Source organism: Monocercomonoides exilis, assembly GCF_001643675.1.
Source record: "Monocercomonoides exilis strain PA203 chromosome Unknown scaffold31-1199392, whole genome shotgun sequence".
NCBI classification, from domain to species: Eukaryota; Preaxostyla; order Oxymonadida; family Polymastigidae; genus Monocercomonoides; species Monocercomonoides exilis.
The window spans coordinates 1,071,247-1,086,097 of NW_027150576.1; the positions used below are offsets into that span (position 1 = coordinate 1,071,247).

Below are 14,851 nucleotides of genomic sequence, written 5' to 3' on the forward strand. Positions count from 1 at the left end.
CAATGAAAAATTATCAAAATCAAACACTTTCAGATAATCAAATCTTTCAATTAAGCTTGTGATCAAATCTTCGTATCCTTCTTCTTCCATCTTTTCAATCACTTTTCTTTTCAACTCTTTTCTTTTCGCTTCTTCCATTTCATCTTTCGTCTCTTCTTGTAATCTTTCTGAAAGCTCCAAGAGGAATAAGAGACAACAAATTGTAATATGGTCATTCAATGATTGCTGCAAGATCTCTTCCAAAATAGCCTCAACAGCTTTGCCTTTAAACAAGTCTTCAACTTTCACAACTCCCTTTTCCAATGCTGCTTCAAACACACTAACGCATTGCTCGCTTAAACATCTGCAATTATCCTTTGCTGCTCGAAATACCTGAACAATGCTGCTGATAAGTTCAGCAAAACTTTCATTTGGCAATTTGAACCAAAAAAAGAAATCTTTAATCGCAAAAAGCCATTTCTTGATAATAAACACTTCTTTCCCTTCTTTTCCTCTTCTTTCCTCTTCTTTCTCTCTCTTCCAGTCCACACTTTTTGTCAGCTCTTCCAGTTCTCTCGCAGCCTCTCTTGCAAAATGCAGCTTATTCACGATGAGTTCTTCAAAGCTGCCATCACTGAAGAATCTGCTAATCAAAAACTGCCAAGCAGACTGATAGGCGAGTCGTGAAAGATTGAAACACTCTTGATGATATTCGATGATATCTTTAATTTCATTCAGAAAAATTTCTTTTCCTATTTTCTAACAAATATTAATAAAAATAAAAATAATACGAATGCACACACATAAAATTCATGAATGTTGCTCAAGGCCAGCAAAGCCATTTCCACTTCTTTTTGAGCTTCCACGTTTCCCTCTTTCTTCGATGCAACTTTCAGAAGGCAAGGAATACAAATCGATAGTAATTCTGAAGAGAAGTCATAACAAAGAAAAATAAAGCGTCCACAAAGATCAGCCAGTAGCGCTTCAACTTTTTCTTTTTTTCTTATATTCATCAATAATCATCTCTTTAAATCTTCCGTTCAATTTAGAATGAAAAAAACAACTTCCAGGTGCACCTTTCATTATTTTGCAATATCCAACGCGCTTCAACAACAAAATTGCTTTTCCCAACGTAATTTTCTCCTTTTCAGTCATTTTATCTATTTCATTGAACAGACATATCGTGATAACAGTTTTTAATTCATCTTTATCCATCACTTCCATCACTTTGAACATTTCTTCGATTTTACTTTCTGTTTCTGCTCTTCTTCATCACAATCTTCCAGCCCAGAAAACAATTCTTAAAGGATCATTAAATAAAATGAAGCTGAACAATCAAACCATTAAATTTTTCGTGCAAACTTAAAAACTTCTCTGTTGGTGGCAACTTTTGAAACTCATAGATATGCTTATCTTCAGTCTGCATTGTCATTCTTTTTATTGCAAAAAACGTTATATTTATCGAACAAAGATTTGTATAAAATGAATAATTGATAAATATAAACATCGTTGATAATCATAGAAAATTAAACTCTAACTATTTCAATGCAATCGCTTTCCTTTATAAAAAATGTGACAAAAATGTAATTATCTTCAATGCCAATGATCTCGAAGAAAAAAGTCAGAAAAGAATTTTTTTGTTTCTGTTGATCAAACCAACAAATTATTTGAGAAAAGGAATTTTCAATGCAACTCGTTTTTAATTTGTTATGACATTATATATTTTCAATTGGAATATATCGCAGAAACAAAAGTGGGATTTTAACGAAGAGAAAACTGAAACTGCAAACAAAAAAGGAAATGGATATTTAGTCTCATTTTTTTGTGAAGAAGAATGTGATTGAAGACAATAACAATAAATGTCTTCATTTTCAATAAATAAATATATAAATTAGAAAATTTTTTATAAATGAACGAATGAATATTTTTTTCTTTTTCAATTTTCAGTTTTCAGTTTTCCTAAAAATAATTTTTGAAATACAGATTCCGATAAAAATTCAAAACAAGATCGTTTTTAAAAATAGCTGCAAGAGAAGATGTTCTGATAATTTTCCTCCATACTTATCTTATCTTTTCTATCTCTTTATGCAAACCAGGCTTTCTTTTTCGTATCAACTGAATATTACGAAAATAATTATTATTGAAATATCGGAGGAACTCAAAATCCAATTTCTTTAATATTTTGTTAATTTATTTGTTCCATAATCAGTTGACATGAATAGAAAAAGTCTCAAATAGCAAATGAGTTAACATTGATTAGATAAGTTTGAAGAAAAATAATCAGAATTATTCCTCAAATTATTATTGAGAAAACGATTTTGTTCGGTATTTTGAGAACATAACATTCTTGGAACTAGCAAAATAAAAATATATTTTTCAAAAGGATATTGACAAAAAGTGTGTGGTAATATTTGAAATCATATTTTTGATTAACAAAAATTTCGGTTTGAGAAATTGGATTGAATTTTTATTGAAAGAACACATTAAAGTGAGAGGACTTAAAAAAGATACAGATATCGCACAAAATACCGGACATCGCACAAAATACCGGACAAGATCGATATCACGATAACTGCAAGATAAATAATTCTGACAATTTTCCCCAAAATATATCTCATCAATGCAAACTCATTTGATATACAGATCTTTCAAAGCAGCTTCATTTGTGCTCAGAAAAAATTAATATCGAAATCTCGGAAAAACTCAAAATACTATTTCTCCGAGATTTCAAAAATTAATTTTTACTGAGCACAAATAAAGCTGAAGTGAAGTCTTATTTTTCAAATGAGTTTGTATTAATGAGATATATTTTAATGAAAATAATCAGAATTATTTATCTTGCAGTTATCGTGATATCGATCTTGTCCGGTATTTTGTGCGATATCTGTAATTGGAACTTGAATTTTTCTTAAAAATCAAATTTTAGAGAATCACAAACTATTGTTCATTTATATGAAAATTTTTTTGTGAATAATAAGAAATCTTTGAGAAATCAACACACAGAGAAAAGTTATGGTTTCAAAAATAATCACTAAAGTTAATTTTAGAATTTTTTAATCATCGGACCTTCAGTGAAGTCAGTGGCAATCAATGGAGTCAATATTTTTTAGGGAGGAAATTTTGATTTTATTTATGATATGAAGTATTGTTAGAAGAACATAATAAAATGAATAAATGAAATTAAAATTGATAGAAAATTCAAATTCATAAAAATTGTAATAAATATAATGTGAAACAAAATTTTTCATGCAAAATATTTCTTCCCAAAAATGAAAAATTATTGGTCTATTTTTCAACTGATAAATGTTCTCATCCAAAAGAATCATCAATGTTATCTGGGATATGCGATAAAATACAAGACAAACAAAGAAAACCAACATCTGATATTTCGAAATGAGAAACATTTGTTTTAAATAATAATTTAAATATAAAACAAAAGATAAAAATAACAAATAAATGTTTTTTCACATTCCAACTTATTTTGTTTCAAAATCTTTGAATTATTTCAAAATTTTTTCGCGAAAAAACTATTTATGGTGTGCAACCATTTTTGGTGATATTCACATATTCAAAAGATTTTTTTGAGATATCGCTCGATATTGAATAATGGATCAAACATTATCGTCTACATACATCCCCACAACAGAATACTATTTAGTTCCAGATTCTAGGCCTATTGTTTCGGAAAATGAACTGAAAATTGCAGTTGCTGAAAAGGTTTGAAATCTTCTTCCTCCACTTGTACAGTTGTTTAAATGTAAACATTTCTTTTTAATAATTTATTTTCAAATATTGATGAAGGATCTCGAACAAAATGAAATCGAAAGAAAGCGAATTTCAAGCCAATATTATCAAAGCCGTGCTATTGGAGGCTCTTTACATGTTGAGGTTTTTCAGATATTTATTATTTTGTTTATCATCATCTAAAATTTCATATTTACTGTTTGGTTTTATTTTTATTGATTTTTTATTGTGATTCACAACAGACAAGACTTCAGGAAGCTGAAAAAATGATTGCTCGTATTGAATCACGCCTTGCATCACTTCATTCACCATCAAGAACAAGATCAACTCCAGGAAGATATTACACTCCCTCTAAAATGCTTTCAACCACAAATTCGAGAATGAGATCTTCAAATCAACCATTGGATACTCCATTTACTCGTTCACAAATAAATGAAAATGAAAATACAAGTCAAAGAACCGAGAAAACTCCATTTGCCCCAGCCGATAAAACACCTCTTCCTTCGATAGATTATTCTTCGATATCTTCTGCACTTCACACTGAATTACCTCATGAAAATGCAACATGCGATCAACAAAATGATCGTCCAAATCCAAAAAAAGAAGAAGAAGAAGAAATGAGAAGTGATGCAGAGGAAATTGATGCAGAAGAAGAACAAAAATGTGCACAGCGAAGCTCAACCCTGAAGGAAAGCGACAATGAGAAGGAAATCAAAGAATATCACGATGAAGAAGAGAGCGAGCAATCTGAACTGAATGAAAGTAGCTCAGACAGATCGTCTTCGAAAGGAGAATGCAGCCCGATGAAAGAAGGAAACACGTGCGAAAAGGGAGAATGCTGTGAAGACGAAAGAGAACAGCCAAAACAGGAAGAAGAACAACAACAAGAGGAAGAAGAAGGATGCGATGAAGGAAAAGAAGAGGAAGAAATGTGTTTGAGAGATGAAGTGAAGTCTTTATCACAAAGAATAACGCAAATTGAATCGACTTTACAATGGATTGCTAAAAAATTAGAGACAATTTAATATTTTTTCATTTTTATTTGTTGTGTTTTTAAAAATATTTTCAATTTTTATCTGAGAATTTCTTCTTCAATTCAAAAATAATAGCTTTTTTTAACAAGATTCAAATTTTTGGATATGAAAAAATAAAAAAAACATTTTCTTAATAAGTTCATTTCATAAAATCAACAAACACTTTTGTTTTGTTAATATCCAAACATTCATTTTCATTGAATTATTTCTTATCTTCTTTCTTTTTCCACTTGGGATTAACAATTTCTTTCTTGATGATAAAAGTACATCAAAATCAAAGCTTTTGCAACTGGCTTTTCCGCTTTTGATTTTATTTTAATATTCTTTCTTTCTTTCTTTCTTTCTTTTCACCTTATTTATGATTTTTTTATTTATTAATATTTATTTTTTTATATATATAACATATGAAAATTTCATATTAAGAAGGAGTACCTCAATGTGTTGTGAGCGATAGGAGAAAGAAGTTGAAAAAAGGATTACAAGAAGGCACTGACGATGCCAACAACAACTGAGAGCAGTAAGAATTGTGCAATCATATTAATATATATATATATGAAGAATTGATTGCATTTGACAAATAAATGAATAAACAAATGAATAAATAAAAATAAAAATAAAAATAAAAATTAAAATTAAAGTTGAAGTTTGAAAAGCAAAAGCCTTATTCACAGGAATTTGAACAAGAAATCTTTTGTTTTGTTGAAAATAAGAAGAAGAAGAAGAAGAAGAAGAAGAAGAAGAAGAAGAAGAAGAAGAAGAAGAAGAAGAAGAAGAAGAAGAAGAAGAAGAAGAAGAAGAAGAAGAAGGTGAAGAAGAAGAAGAAGACTAAGTTAATTAATTAATTAAAAAAAAATGTTTGAAAATTAAAAATAACCAATCAGAAATGAAGTGTGTTTACAGCTTGTAACCAATAAAATTCCAAGTAATTCGCTAAGAACTCTTGCTTCAACCCTTCCCCCTCTTCCCTTCTCAAATCAAACGCCCATCCAATCCAGTGCTTTTACAACTCTCTCTTTTTGCTTTTTTTTTCCCCTCACACTTTGTTTCTCACATTTCCGGGTCGCTCTCTTCCAAAAGCCCGCTCTCTTCCAATAGCCCTTCGTCTTCATCTCCATTCTGGTTTGTGCTTGTGCCACTGCTCGCCCCATTCGCTTCCTGAATTGTTGAGTCTTTGTTCAGATCGTCTCCCATCACATACATCTTCTCTCGCTCGCTCAGCGAGTGCATTCTTGTCCCTTCTCCTTCTCCTTCTCCTTCTCCCTCTATTTTCCTTTCCCTTTCCTCTTCTTCTCCTTCATCTTCAGTGCCTTTCTGGAACAAGTCTTCATCGTCTTCCTCAAACCGGTCGTCACTCGTATGCATCGTTCGCATCGGGCTTTGCCTGTTTATCTCTTTTTCCCGTTCTTCATTCTCTTCGTCGTCTGAGTCCGCTGTGCTGTCCAATTCGTCCTCCCCAGCAATTCCAGGCCGCATGCGCTTCAGCGTCGATTGAAGTGAAGAGAGCAGCAGAGAAGAATGTGCTGTAGATTTCTTTTCAATCTCGTCAACTGACTTCAGCGGAGTGCCACCAGGTGAACTGAAGCGAGATAGGGAGTGTTTGCAAAACAAGAATGATGCAATTTTAACATATATACATGAATTTATATTTTGAACAATGCAAAAATAATTTTTATCGTTAATTTAACTTTTTTGTTTAAATGGAGCACAAACCGTTTAATAGTTGTTGATCTTAGCTTTTGTGAACCAGCAATAAGATCTTGCATTTTTATTGAAGGAGTGTTCAGCGTAGATGGGTTTGTTCTGTTTTGATTAACTGGTGTATTTAACATTGTTAAAGCTCTCTGATGCTAAAAACGCAAAACATACACAATTATCAATAAATGATGAAAAACAATCAAACTTTCGGTTTTGGATTATGCGCCACAGGTAATGGAGGAGCTACAGGTATTGTAGAAACTTGTGTAACTGGAGGAAGAGGTGGTGCTTGAGGAATAGTTGAAGTTTGCGCTGATGCAGCTTCTTGACGAACAGGAAAAGGAGATGTTTGAACGGAAGTCTCCACCATTTCATTTTCTGTTCGTTCTTTTGAAGTTGCTTCTTTCTCCTTTTGAACATCAGCAAGAAGCTTTCTCAATTTAGCAATCTCATCTTCTTTTTCCTTTAATAAAGATGCAGGATCTTGAATTTGTGCAGCTCCTTGCACATCTGAAAAAGCGCAAGTTTCTTGATTCGAAGTTTTATTTGTTGGAAAGGCTGCGTTCTTTTTTTGCTTTAATTATTCATAAATCATCAAATTAATCAAATGCAAAATGTTGAAAATAAAATTACCATCAAAGAAACAAAGCAAATACATATGAAAACAATTTTAAGAAAGACCTAACAAATATAAACTCCGCATACCGGCATTACAACCAAGAGTAATTTGAAGTGAGATGCCCTTTATTAACATATTTATTCTTATCAAATACTTTTAAAAAATTTGAAAATCCAATAAAAATACAATACATACATATTATTAAAAAGAAAAGATTTAAAATGAAATGATTTTTTAATAGAAAAATTTGTTCAAATTATGAAGAAACGAAAAACTTCAAAAAAAAATATATTCTTCTATTTAAAAAACAATCCAAATTCAAATACGCAAATAAAGAGCATAAACATAAAAAAAATGAAGAGAAATATAACGAATCCTTCGAAAATTGCAAAAAAAAAAAAAAAAAAAAAAAAAAAAAAAAAAAAAAAAAAAAAATAAATAAATAAATAAAAATAAATAAATAAATAAATAAATGTTGGCGATGCAAGAAAAGATGAGGAAATAATGATTGTGAAAAAATATTCAACTCCTAATTTCTCACAGTTATCCAAAAAAAAAAAAAAATTAAAAAAATTCGAAAAATTCAAAAATCATCATCAAATCTCATAACTTCTGGAATGACCTACATGAAAACAAGATATTTGATTATTCTTCTGTTATTTCTAAACACATAGGAGTTGAAGAAAGCAATGTAACACAAGCTCACCAGCCAATCTTCGTATCCTTCTTCCTCCATCATTTCAATCACTTTCCTTTTCAGCTCTTTCCGTTTGGCTTCCTCTCTCTCATTTTCGCTCTTCACACTCAGCCTTTTTGCAAGGCCCCTGAACACACACAAACAGCCACTGGCTTCTTCTTTTGCCACTTCTGACCGAACAACCTCGCTCAAAGCAACGCCAATCGCTCCTTTGTCCACCAAGCAGTCAATTTGTGAGGCTTGGCTTTTGATCATCGCATGGAACAGCTGAAAACAGAATCTGGCGATGCTTCCTTGGCATGCCCTTGTGGCCCAAAACACCCGCACAACGCATTCAACCAGCCCTTCGTGCTCTTTCGTCTGATATTTGCACACAAAGAAGTAAATATCCAATGAGCGGAGCCACCTCTCAATAATCATGATTTCACTCTCTGCACTTCTTTCTTTCTTTTCTTTCTTTTCTTTCTTTTCTTCTTTCTCTCTCTTCCATTCCAAACTCCTAACCAGCTCTTCCAATTCTCTTGTTGCTTCCTTCACAAAATGCAGCTCATTCACAATGGCATCTTCCAAATTTCTATCAACTTGAAATCGATAAATCAAAAACTGCCAAGCAGACTGACAAGCAAGTTGAGTGAGATTGTGATGTTCCTGGTGATATTTGATGATTTCTTTGATCTCATTCAGATACAATCCTTTCTCTATTCTCTATTTTTTTTCGAAAAAAGAAAGAAATAATTATTAAGAAATAAAATAAAATAAAATTACAACTCACATACTTGATTTGCTCCAATATTGCCCAAAGCAAGCAACACCATTTCCACATCTTTCTGAACCTCCTCATTTTCTTCCTTGTTTGCAGCATATTTGAGAAGACACTTCACATAGATTGTTAGCAATTCTTTTGGTATTCTATCGTAATAATCAAGAAGAAGAAAATAGCATTCGATGATGTCGATTTGAAGCTTTTCATCTCTGTTCTTTTTTTTCTTCTCTTCATTTAAAGCCGTCTTTGTTAACCTTTGACACAACAAAGAATTGAAAAAATAGCCACTTCTAATCATTTTCATGTTAACAAAACATCCGATGTACTTCAACAACAATAATGAATTTTTCATTGTCATTTTCTTTTCTTCAATCATTTTGTTGACTTCTTCGAATAGATTTTTTCTGTCCATTGTTCCAAATTCTTCTTTGTTCATTTCCTTCATTGCTTCATTCATTTCTTCAACTTTCTTTTTCTGTTCAATTTCCGAACAGTGTTCCAGTTCGTCGAACAACGCTTCAAAAAACAAGAAAGAAAGGAAGAAAAGAAAGAAATTCAACCATCATAAATTCAAAAACAACATTGCTCACAAACTCAAAAACTGTTCAACATAAAAGCTGTTTTGAACTTCATCTTCATCCTCATCATTATACGCGCTCATTTTATTTATAACTTATATTTTCCTATTCGTTTAAAATTGTTACTTGCCCGACAAAATAAAAGATAAATACAAACATCGATTATTGCCAAGCAAACATGAAAGAACGTGACAAACTATTTTGTATTTGCTTTACAACAAGATGCACAAAGAAAGTGCTATGAAATTACTGTGCTCAGTTGACTAAGTCCAGGAATGAAAATCTTTTGTTCTTTTTTGATCGAACCAACTTTAATTCAACGAATTCAGAAATATTCTTTTTTTATCCTTTTGAAATCCTTTTTCGATTCAATACCCATCTTATATAAACATTTTCCTTTTCAAACAAGGTGGCAACATTTTGAAATAGAGGTGGAAAAACAAGAAAAAATGATTCATGAAGAGAAAATTCTTTCTATTTAATTGATTGAATGAATCGGACCATAAACATCAAAAGAACAAGTTGCTTTCATTTTATTGTATTAATGAATCAAGCGTGTTTTTTTGAGCAAGCATGAAGAACAGAATGGACTGTTGAAGATGAAATAATCAAAAAACTGAAAGTTAAAAAATCATTGAATTGATGATACAAAGGCCAAATGCTTCAACCGCAAGAAAGAAAAAAATAATTTGGAAATAAGACTTCAAAAACAAAATATCCAAAGATTTGTCCATTCAACGCTATTTCAAAATTGAATGTTCTGCATTGTTGCGGAAGAAACACATAACCTTTCGTTTTATATGTGATTTTTCAAAAACCTTAGATGACCAAAGTCATTGGATTTCGGAGGAAAGGAATTTTGACAAGGAATTATGCGGAGACAACTCTACAGTGAAACGAATGCAGAAAGAATACAGGAAAGGTTTTTTTTAGCTCATGAAAATATGAATGCGTTTCAAATAGAAAGAAATCACCAGTTAAAATCCGTTTTCCCTGAACAGAGCGACGAGAAATACAATCATTTTGATCCATATTTTGATGATCATTTATCACCAAAATGATCTTCATTGAATGATAAAGAGACGATTTCGCATTTTGACATCTATCATCACATGGAATGGCGCATGAGAACAAAAGGACATCTGATCAAATATTTTGTTATTTTTTTTTTTTTTTTTGTGATTAAGATGTAACATTCAGGAGAAATGCCTCTTTCTTTCGTTTGTTTGCGATGCAACTCACAGAATGCTTCTTCTTCTGCTTTGTCTTCGCTGAGCATGCCTCCATTTGTGCATTCCACTCCGCAGCGGATAAACATTCGGAAAAGGTTGTTCAATCACAATTTCTACGAATGAGATTGAACTCTTCAAATGATCTCAATTTGTCTGTCATTCAAAACTACAAAAAGAAGTCCTCCAGACATATTGAATTTTCATCTAATATTTCATCTGCATCAACAAGCGAATAACAACAAATTTCTTTTCCTCCTTCTACTCCTCCTCCTCCTTCTCTTTCTTTCTTTTTCCTCTTCTTCTTCTTCTTCTTCTTCTTCTTCTTCTTGTTCTTCTTCTTCTTCTTCTTCTCTTCCTCTTCCTCCTCCTCCTCCTTCTTCCTCTTCTTCCTCTTCCTCTTCATATTTTAACTTCGATGTTTTTGTCACTTTTAATATTACAACTTTTGCGATACAACGAAATAATAATATTTTAAAGAATTCATGAAAATATTCTAAAACAGAACAACTCTATCTTCTGCTCCTTCAACTTCTTCTTCCTTTCCTTCTTTTTCTTCTTATTTCATTTCAATTGTTTCTTTTCCAAAAATCTCGAGGAAAAATGTCAATAAAGAGTTTTGTTCCCACTTTAGGAGCAGTTGTTTTCCATCATAAATTCCGCAACTCAGTTGAAGTCGGATATGGCAAATGGAAATGATATGAAACATATCAAAAAGGCAGAAAACAGCACAAATAAAGGAACAAAATGAAATGAAGAAAGAACAGAAGAGAAGAATGAAGGAGAGGAAAGAATTGGAGGAGATGATCAGTTGAGAAGAAGAAGAAGAAAAAGAAGAAGAATAAGAAGGGAAAGAAGGATAAAGGCAGATGATGAGTACAATGTAGCTGCTGAGAGTGAAAGCGATAGAGAAGGAGATTCAGAGGAATGCCAGAAAAGAAGGGAATCAGAGGCAGAAATGGGAGCTGCGGCTGTTTGAGATGATGACTGCAGAAAAGAATGTGTCAACGGCCACCTGTCAACACAGTCACAAATTGAAGGAAGAACCAATGGAGCAAAGGAAATGAAGATGTAAAAATAAGAGGAGAGAGAAAAAGGAGAAAAAAAAGAAAGAATGATGAAAAAAAGAGGAATATAAAGGAGAAAATGTGGAATTTATTAGAATAGTTTTGCAGATGATGATAAATGTCCATCTTTTAATGCTGTTGATTCGCTCAGCGACCTGACAGTCATTACAAACATCAGAACAGGCACGGATAAAAGATGAAGCGATGATAAGGAAAGAAAACTTGTGCAATGAATCAACAGCTGGACAGGAATAAGGCAACGAATGAGAATTTGAGGCTTATTCTGAGCCTTTTCTGCAGCCTCCACAAAAATCACTTCCAAAATCCATTGGAAAGCCAATTTGCCTCAGAGGCAGTCAGAATTGTTGCATTCTGTGAAAACCATTCGGCTCGTTCACGCATCACACATGTCAGCGCATACAGACAACTTTCACAGCCTCCTCCAATTTGTTCTCTTTGACCTTCTCAACTCCAAATCACATAAAATGATCATTTGATTTTTGCGTTCCAAAGAATATTTCTGTTTGTTTGGTTAATCGAAAAAAAAGAAAAGAAAAACAAAATGATTTGCACAGAGCTTGGGCTTAATCATCGATAAAATCTAATAAAAAATAAAAATAAAAATAAAAATAAAAATAAAAATAAAAATAAAAATAAAAATAAAATACAGATGGAATGACATGAGTTGCTTAAAATGTTGGGATAAAACGAAAAAAACAAATTGAAAGCAAAATGAAAAGAGATCAAAATGAAATTTTCTTTAAGTTCATTCAGATTTTTAATTAAAGAGAAAAAGAGTCTTCAAAAATAAAAAAAGAATGAAAGTAAAGAAAAAAAGAAAAGCAATATCTTTTGAAATGCTGTGGAACAGCCTTTATTGATGCACTCTCACATCAGTTGATTCGCTTGCTCATAACATCGAAAATAATATCATCAAAACAAATGAAGCAAACATTAATGCTGAATTATCGGTCTTCATCCATTTCGGTGGTGCACTCTTGACACTGTTTTTCCAATGATCTGCCATTGTAAATCCTTTCTTATCTTTAAGTGTTATATCATGTCTCATCCATTTTGGTGGTTCTGCTTTGGCGATTTCAATCCAGTACATCGCCATTGTTAATCCCTCCTTTTCAGCAAGTTTAATATTGTGCCTCATCCATTCTGGTGGTTCAGTGCCGATATTATATATCCAGAGCATAGCTAAAGTTACTCCATTTTTATTGCCAAGCGCGGAATCATGTCTCATCCATTCTGGTGGCTCTGTCTTCACATTTACAATCCAGTACATCGCCATTGTACAGCCATCCTTTTGAGAAAGTGTAATGTCATGTCTCATCCACTCTGGCGGTTCAGTTTCAACGAACAGAATCCACATCATGGCCATCGTCAATCCTTTCTTATCTTTAATTGTGGTGTCATGTCTCATCCATTCCGGTGGTTCTGTCTTTACAAACTGAATCCAGTACATCGCTAATGTCAATCCTTTAATATCACAAAGAGTGATATCATGTCTCATCCATTCTGGTGGCTCTGTCTTCACTTTTGCAATCCACCTCATCGCCATTGTCCATTCTTTTTTATCTTTAATTGTGATGTCATGTCTCATCCATTTTGGTGGTTCTGTTTTGGCAATTTCAATCCAGTACATCGCCATTGTTAATCCCTCCTTATCAGCAAGTTCAATATTGTGCCTCATCCATTCTGGTGGTTCAGTTTCAACGAACAGAATCCACAGCATGGCCATTGTTCTTCCTATTTTATCTTCAAGCGTATTTTCGTGTCCCATCCATTTTGGTGGTTCTGTCTTCATAAACACTATCCACAACATGGCCATTGTTGTTCCGTAATTGTTACAAAGTTTAATATCATGTCTCATCCACTCCGGTGGCTCTGTTTTGAAAATTTCAATCCATAGCATAGCCATTGTGCATCCATTCTTATCGGCAAGGGAAATGACATGTCGCATCCACTCTGGTGGTTCTGTTTGAACAATAACAACCCACAACATCGCCATTGTCCAGCCATCCTTTTGAGAAAGTGAAACTTCATGTCTCATCCATTGTGGTGGCTCTGTTTTCATACATATTAACCACAACATGGCCATTGTCCATCCATCTTTATCCACAATTGATGCATCATGCCTCATCCATTCTGGTGGTTCTGTCTTCTTCTCTATAATCCAGCGCATAGCCTTTGTTCTTCCCTCTTCATCACAAATTGTGTTATCGTGAGGAATCAGTTCTTGTGATTTTAATGTTCTCCAACAAATCCACACTATTACAAGTGCAATCACAAGAACGATGCATCTCTTGGCAATGCTAAAGGAATCATCTTTTTTCATCCAAGCGGGAAGTTCATCTTCGGTGTATCTCGCCCAGTACATGCAAATTGTCCATTTTTTGTTGTCAACAATTTTTGCTCCATGCCTCGTCCACCTTGGCGGGTCTGTCTTCACATTCTCAATCCAGTGCATGGCTGCAGTCTTGCCATCTTTATCTCTAATTGTGCTCTTATGCTGCATCCAATTTGGTGGTTCTGTTTTAACAAAATATATCCAGTGCATGGCTGATGTCGCGCCATATTTATCTTGCATTGATGATTTGTGTCTCATCCATTCTGGTGGATCTGTTCCAACATGGATAACCCATGTCATCGCCATTGTCCATCCATTCTCATCCGCAATTGATGCGTCATGTCTCATCCATTCTGGTGGTTCTGTCTTCTTCTCTATAATCCAGCGCATTGCCTCTGTTCTTCCTTTTACATCTTTCTCGGTTCTCATCGCATCAACATTATTTCCCATTTCCGTGTTATTTTTGGTTGAATGGTATTTATTTGTTGCGCACAGACAAGTGATTCAACAAAAATATTTGATCTTATCAAATTTCTATTCTGTTATGGGTTGAACCAATATTTAGGAATTGTTCATTTATATAAAAATGGAAAGTTTAATAACAATGATGATTGTCTTTGAAACAATCACTATTTATTCTTGATAGCATTGATTTATTTGAATGGATAATTATTCTTCCGAATTGGAATTTATTTAATATTTAGTCATATTGACGAATATTGAAAAAAATCAGTCATAGAAATTTTTGTAACAATCCAATAATTACAAAACCTGATGCATATTTATTGTTCCAGCTCTGTAGCGCGTTCATTCATCATTCCATCAACAGAAATCATCATTTTCAATCATTCCAGAACATTTTTTAAAAAATTATCAGGCAAATGAACACTTCACCTTTCAAAAAAATTCTCTCAGACATCTCGTCAAACTCATTAACTTTCATTTCTATTTCCACTTCTATTTCTATTTCTTCTTCTTCTTCTTTCTTCTTTCTTCTTCTTCTTCCTCTTCTTCTCCTTCTCCTTCTTCTTTTCCTTCAAATCCTTCATCATTTTTCTTCAACACTTTGATCATTTCCATTGCATATCTT

General features: G+C 32.8%; 4 protein-coding genes across 4 annotated transcripts; 1 reads left to right on the forward strand and 3 right to left on the reverse strand.

Moving 5' to 3' along the window:
• The first annotated feature begins 3,528 nt into the window (after window positions 1–3,528).
• On the forward strand, window positions 3,529–4,956 carry MONOS_6353 (uncharacterized protein). Its single transcript, XM_067876579.1, has 3 exons — window positions 3,529–3,696; window positions 3,781–3,867; window positions 3,966–4,956. Exons 1-3 carry the CDS (start codon window positions 3,586–3,588, stop codon window positions 4,746–4,748), a joined length of 981 nt encoding a protein of 326 aa, XP_067725005.1. The 5' UTR covers window positions 3,529–3,585; the 3' UTR covers window positions 4,749–4,956.
• Window positions 4,957–5,141: 185 nt separating this feature from the next.
• MONOS_6354 (uncharacterized protein) lies at window positions 5,142–7,195 on the reverse strand. The gene is made up of 4 exons (XM_067876580.1): window positions 7,158–7,195; window positions 6,658–7,026; window positions 6,468–6,604; window positions 5,142–6,333 (listed from the first exon to the last, which is right to left on the reverse strand). Exons 1-4 carry the CDS (start codon window positions 7,161–7,163, stop codon window positions 5,805–5,807), a joined length of 1,041 nt encoding a protein of 346 aa, XP_067725006.1. The 5' UTR covers window positions 7,164–7,195; the 3' UTR covers window positions 5,142–5,804.
• Window positions 7,196–7,217: 22 nt separating this feature from the next.
• On the reverse strand, window positions 7,218–9,408 carry MONOS_6355 (uncharacterized protein; the record flags this gene model as incomplete). Its single annotated transcript, XM_067876581.1, has 5 exons — window positions 9,307–9,408; window positions 9,126–9,234; window positions 8,545–9,047; window positions 7,770–8,473; window positions 7,218–7,224 (listed from the first exon to the last, which is right to left on the reverse strand). Exons 2-5 carry the CDS (start codon window positions 9,190–9,192, stop codon window positions 7,218–7,220), a joined length of 1,281 nt encoding a protein of 426 aa, XP_067725007.1. The 5' UTR covers window positions 9,193–9,234; window positions 9,307–9,408.
• Window positions 9,409–11,902: 2,494 nt separating this feature from the next.
• Window positions 11,903–14,302, reverse strand: MONOS_6356 (uncharacterized protein). Its single transcript, XM_067876582.1, has one exon. It carries the CDS (start codon window positions 14,209–14,211, stop codon window positions 12,316–12,318), a length of 1,896 nt encoding a protein of 631 aa, XP_067725008.1. The 5' UTR covers window positions 14,212–14,302; the 3' UTR covers window positions 11,903–12,315.
• Window positions 14,303–14,851: the final 549 nt, after the last annotated feature.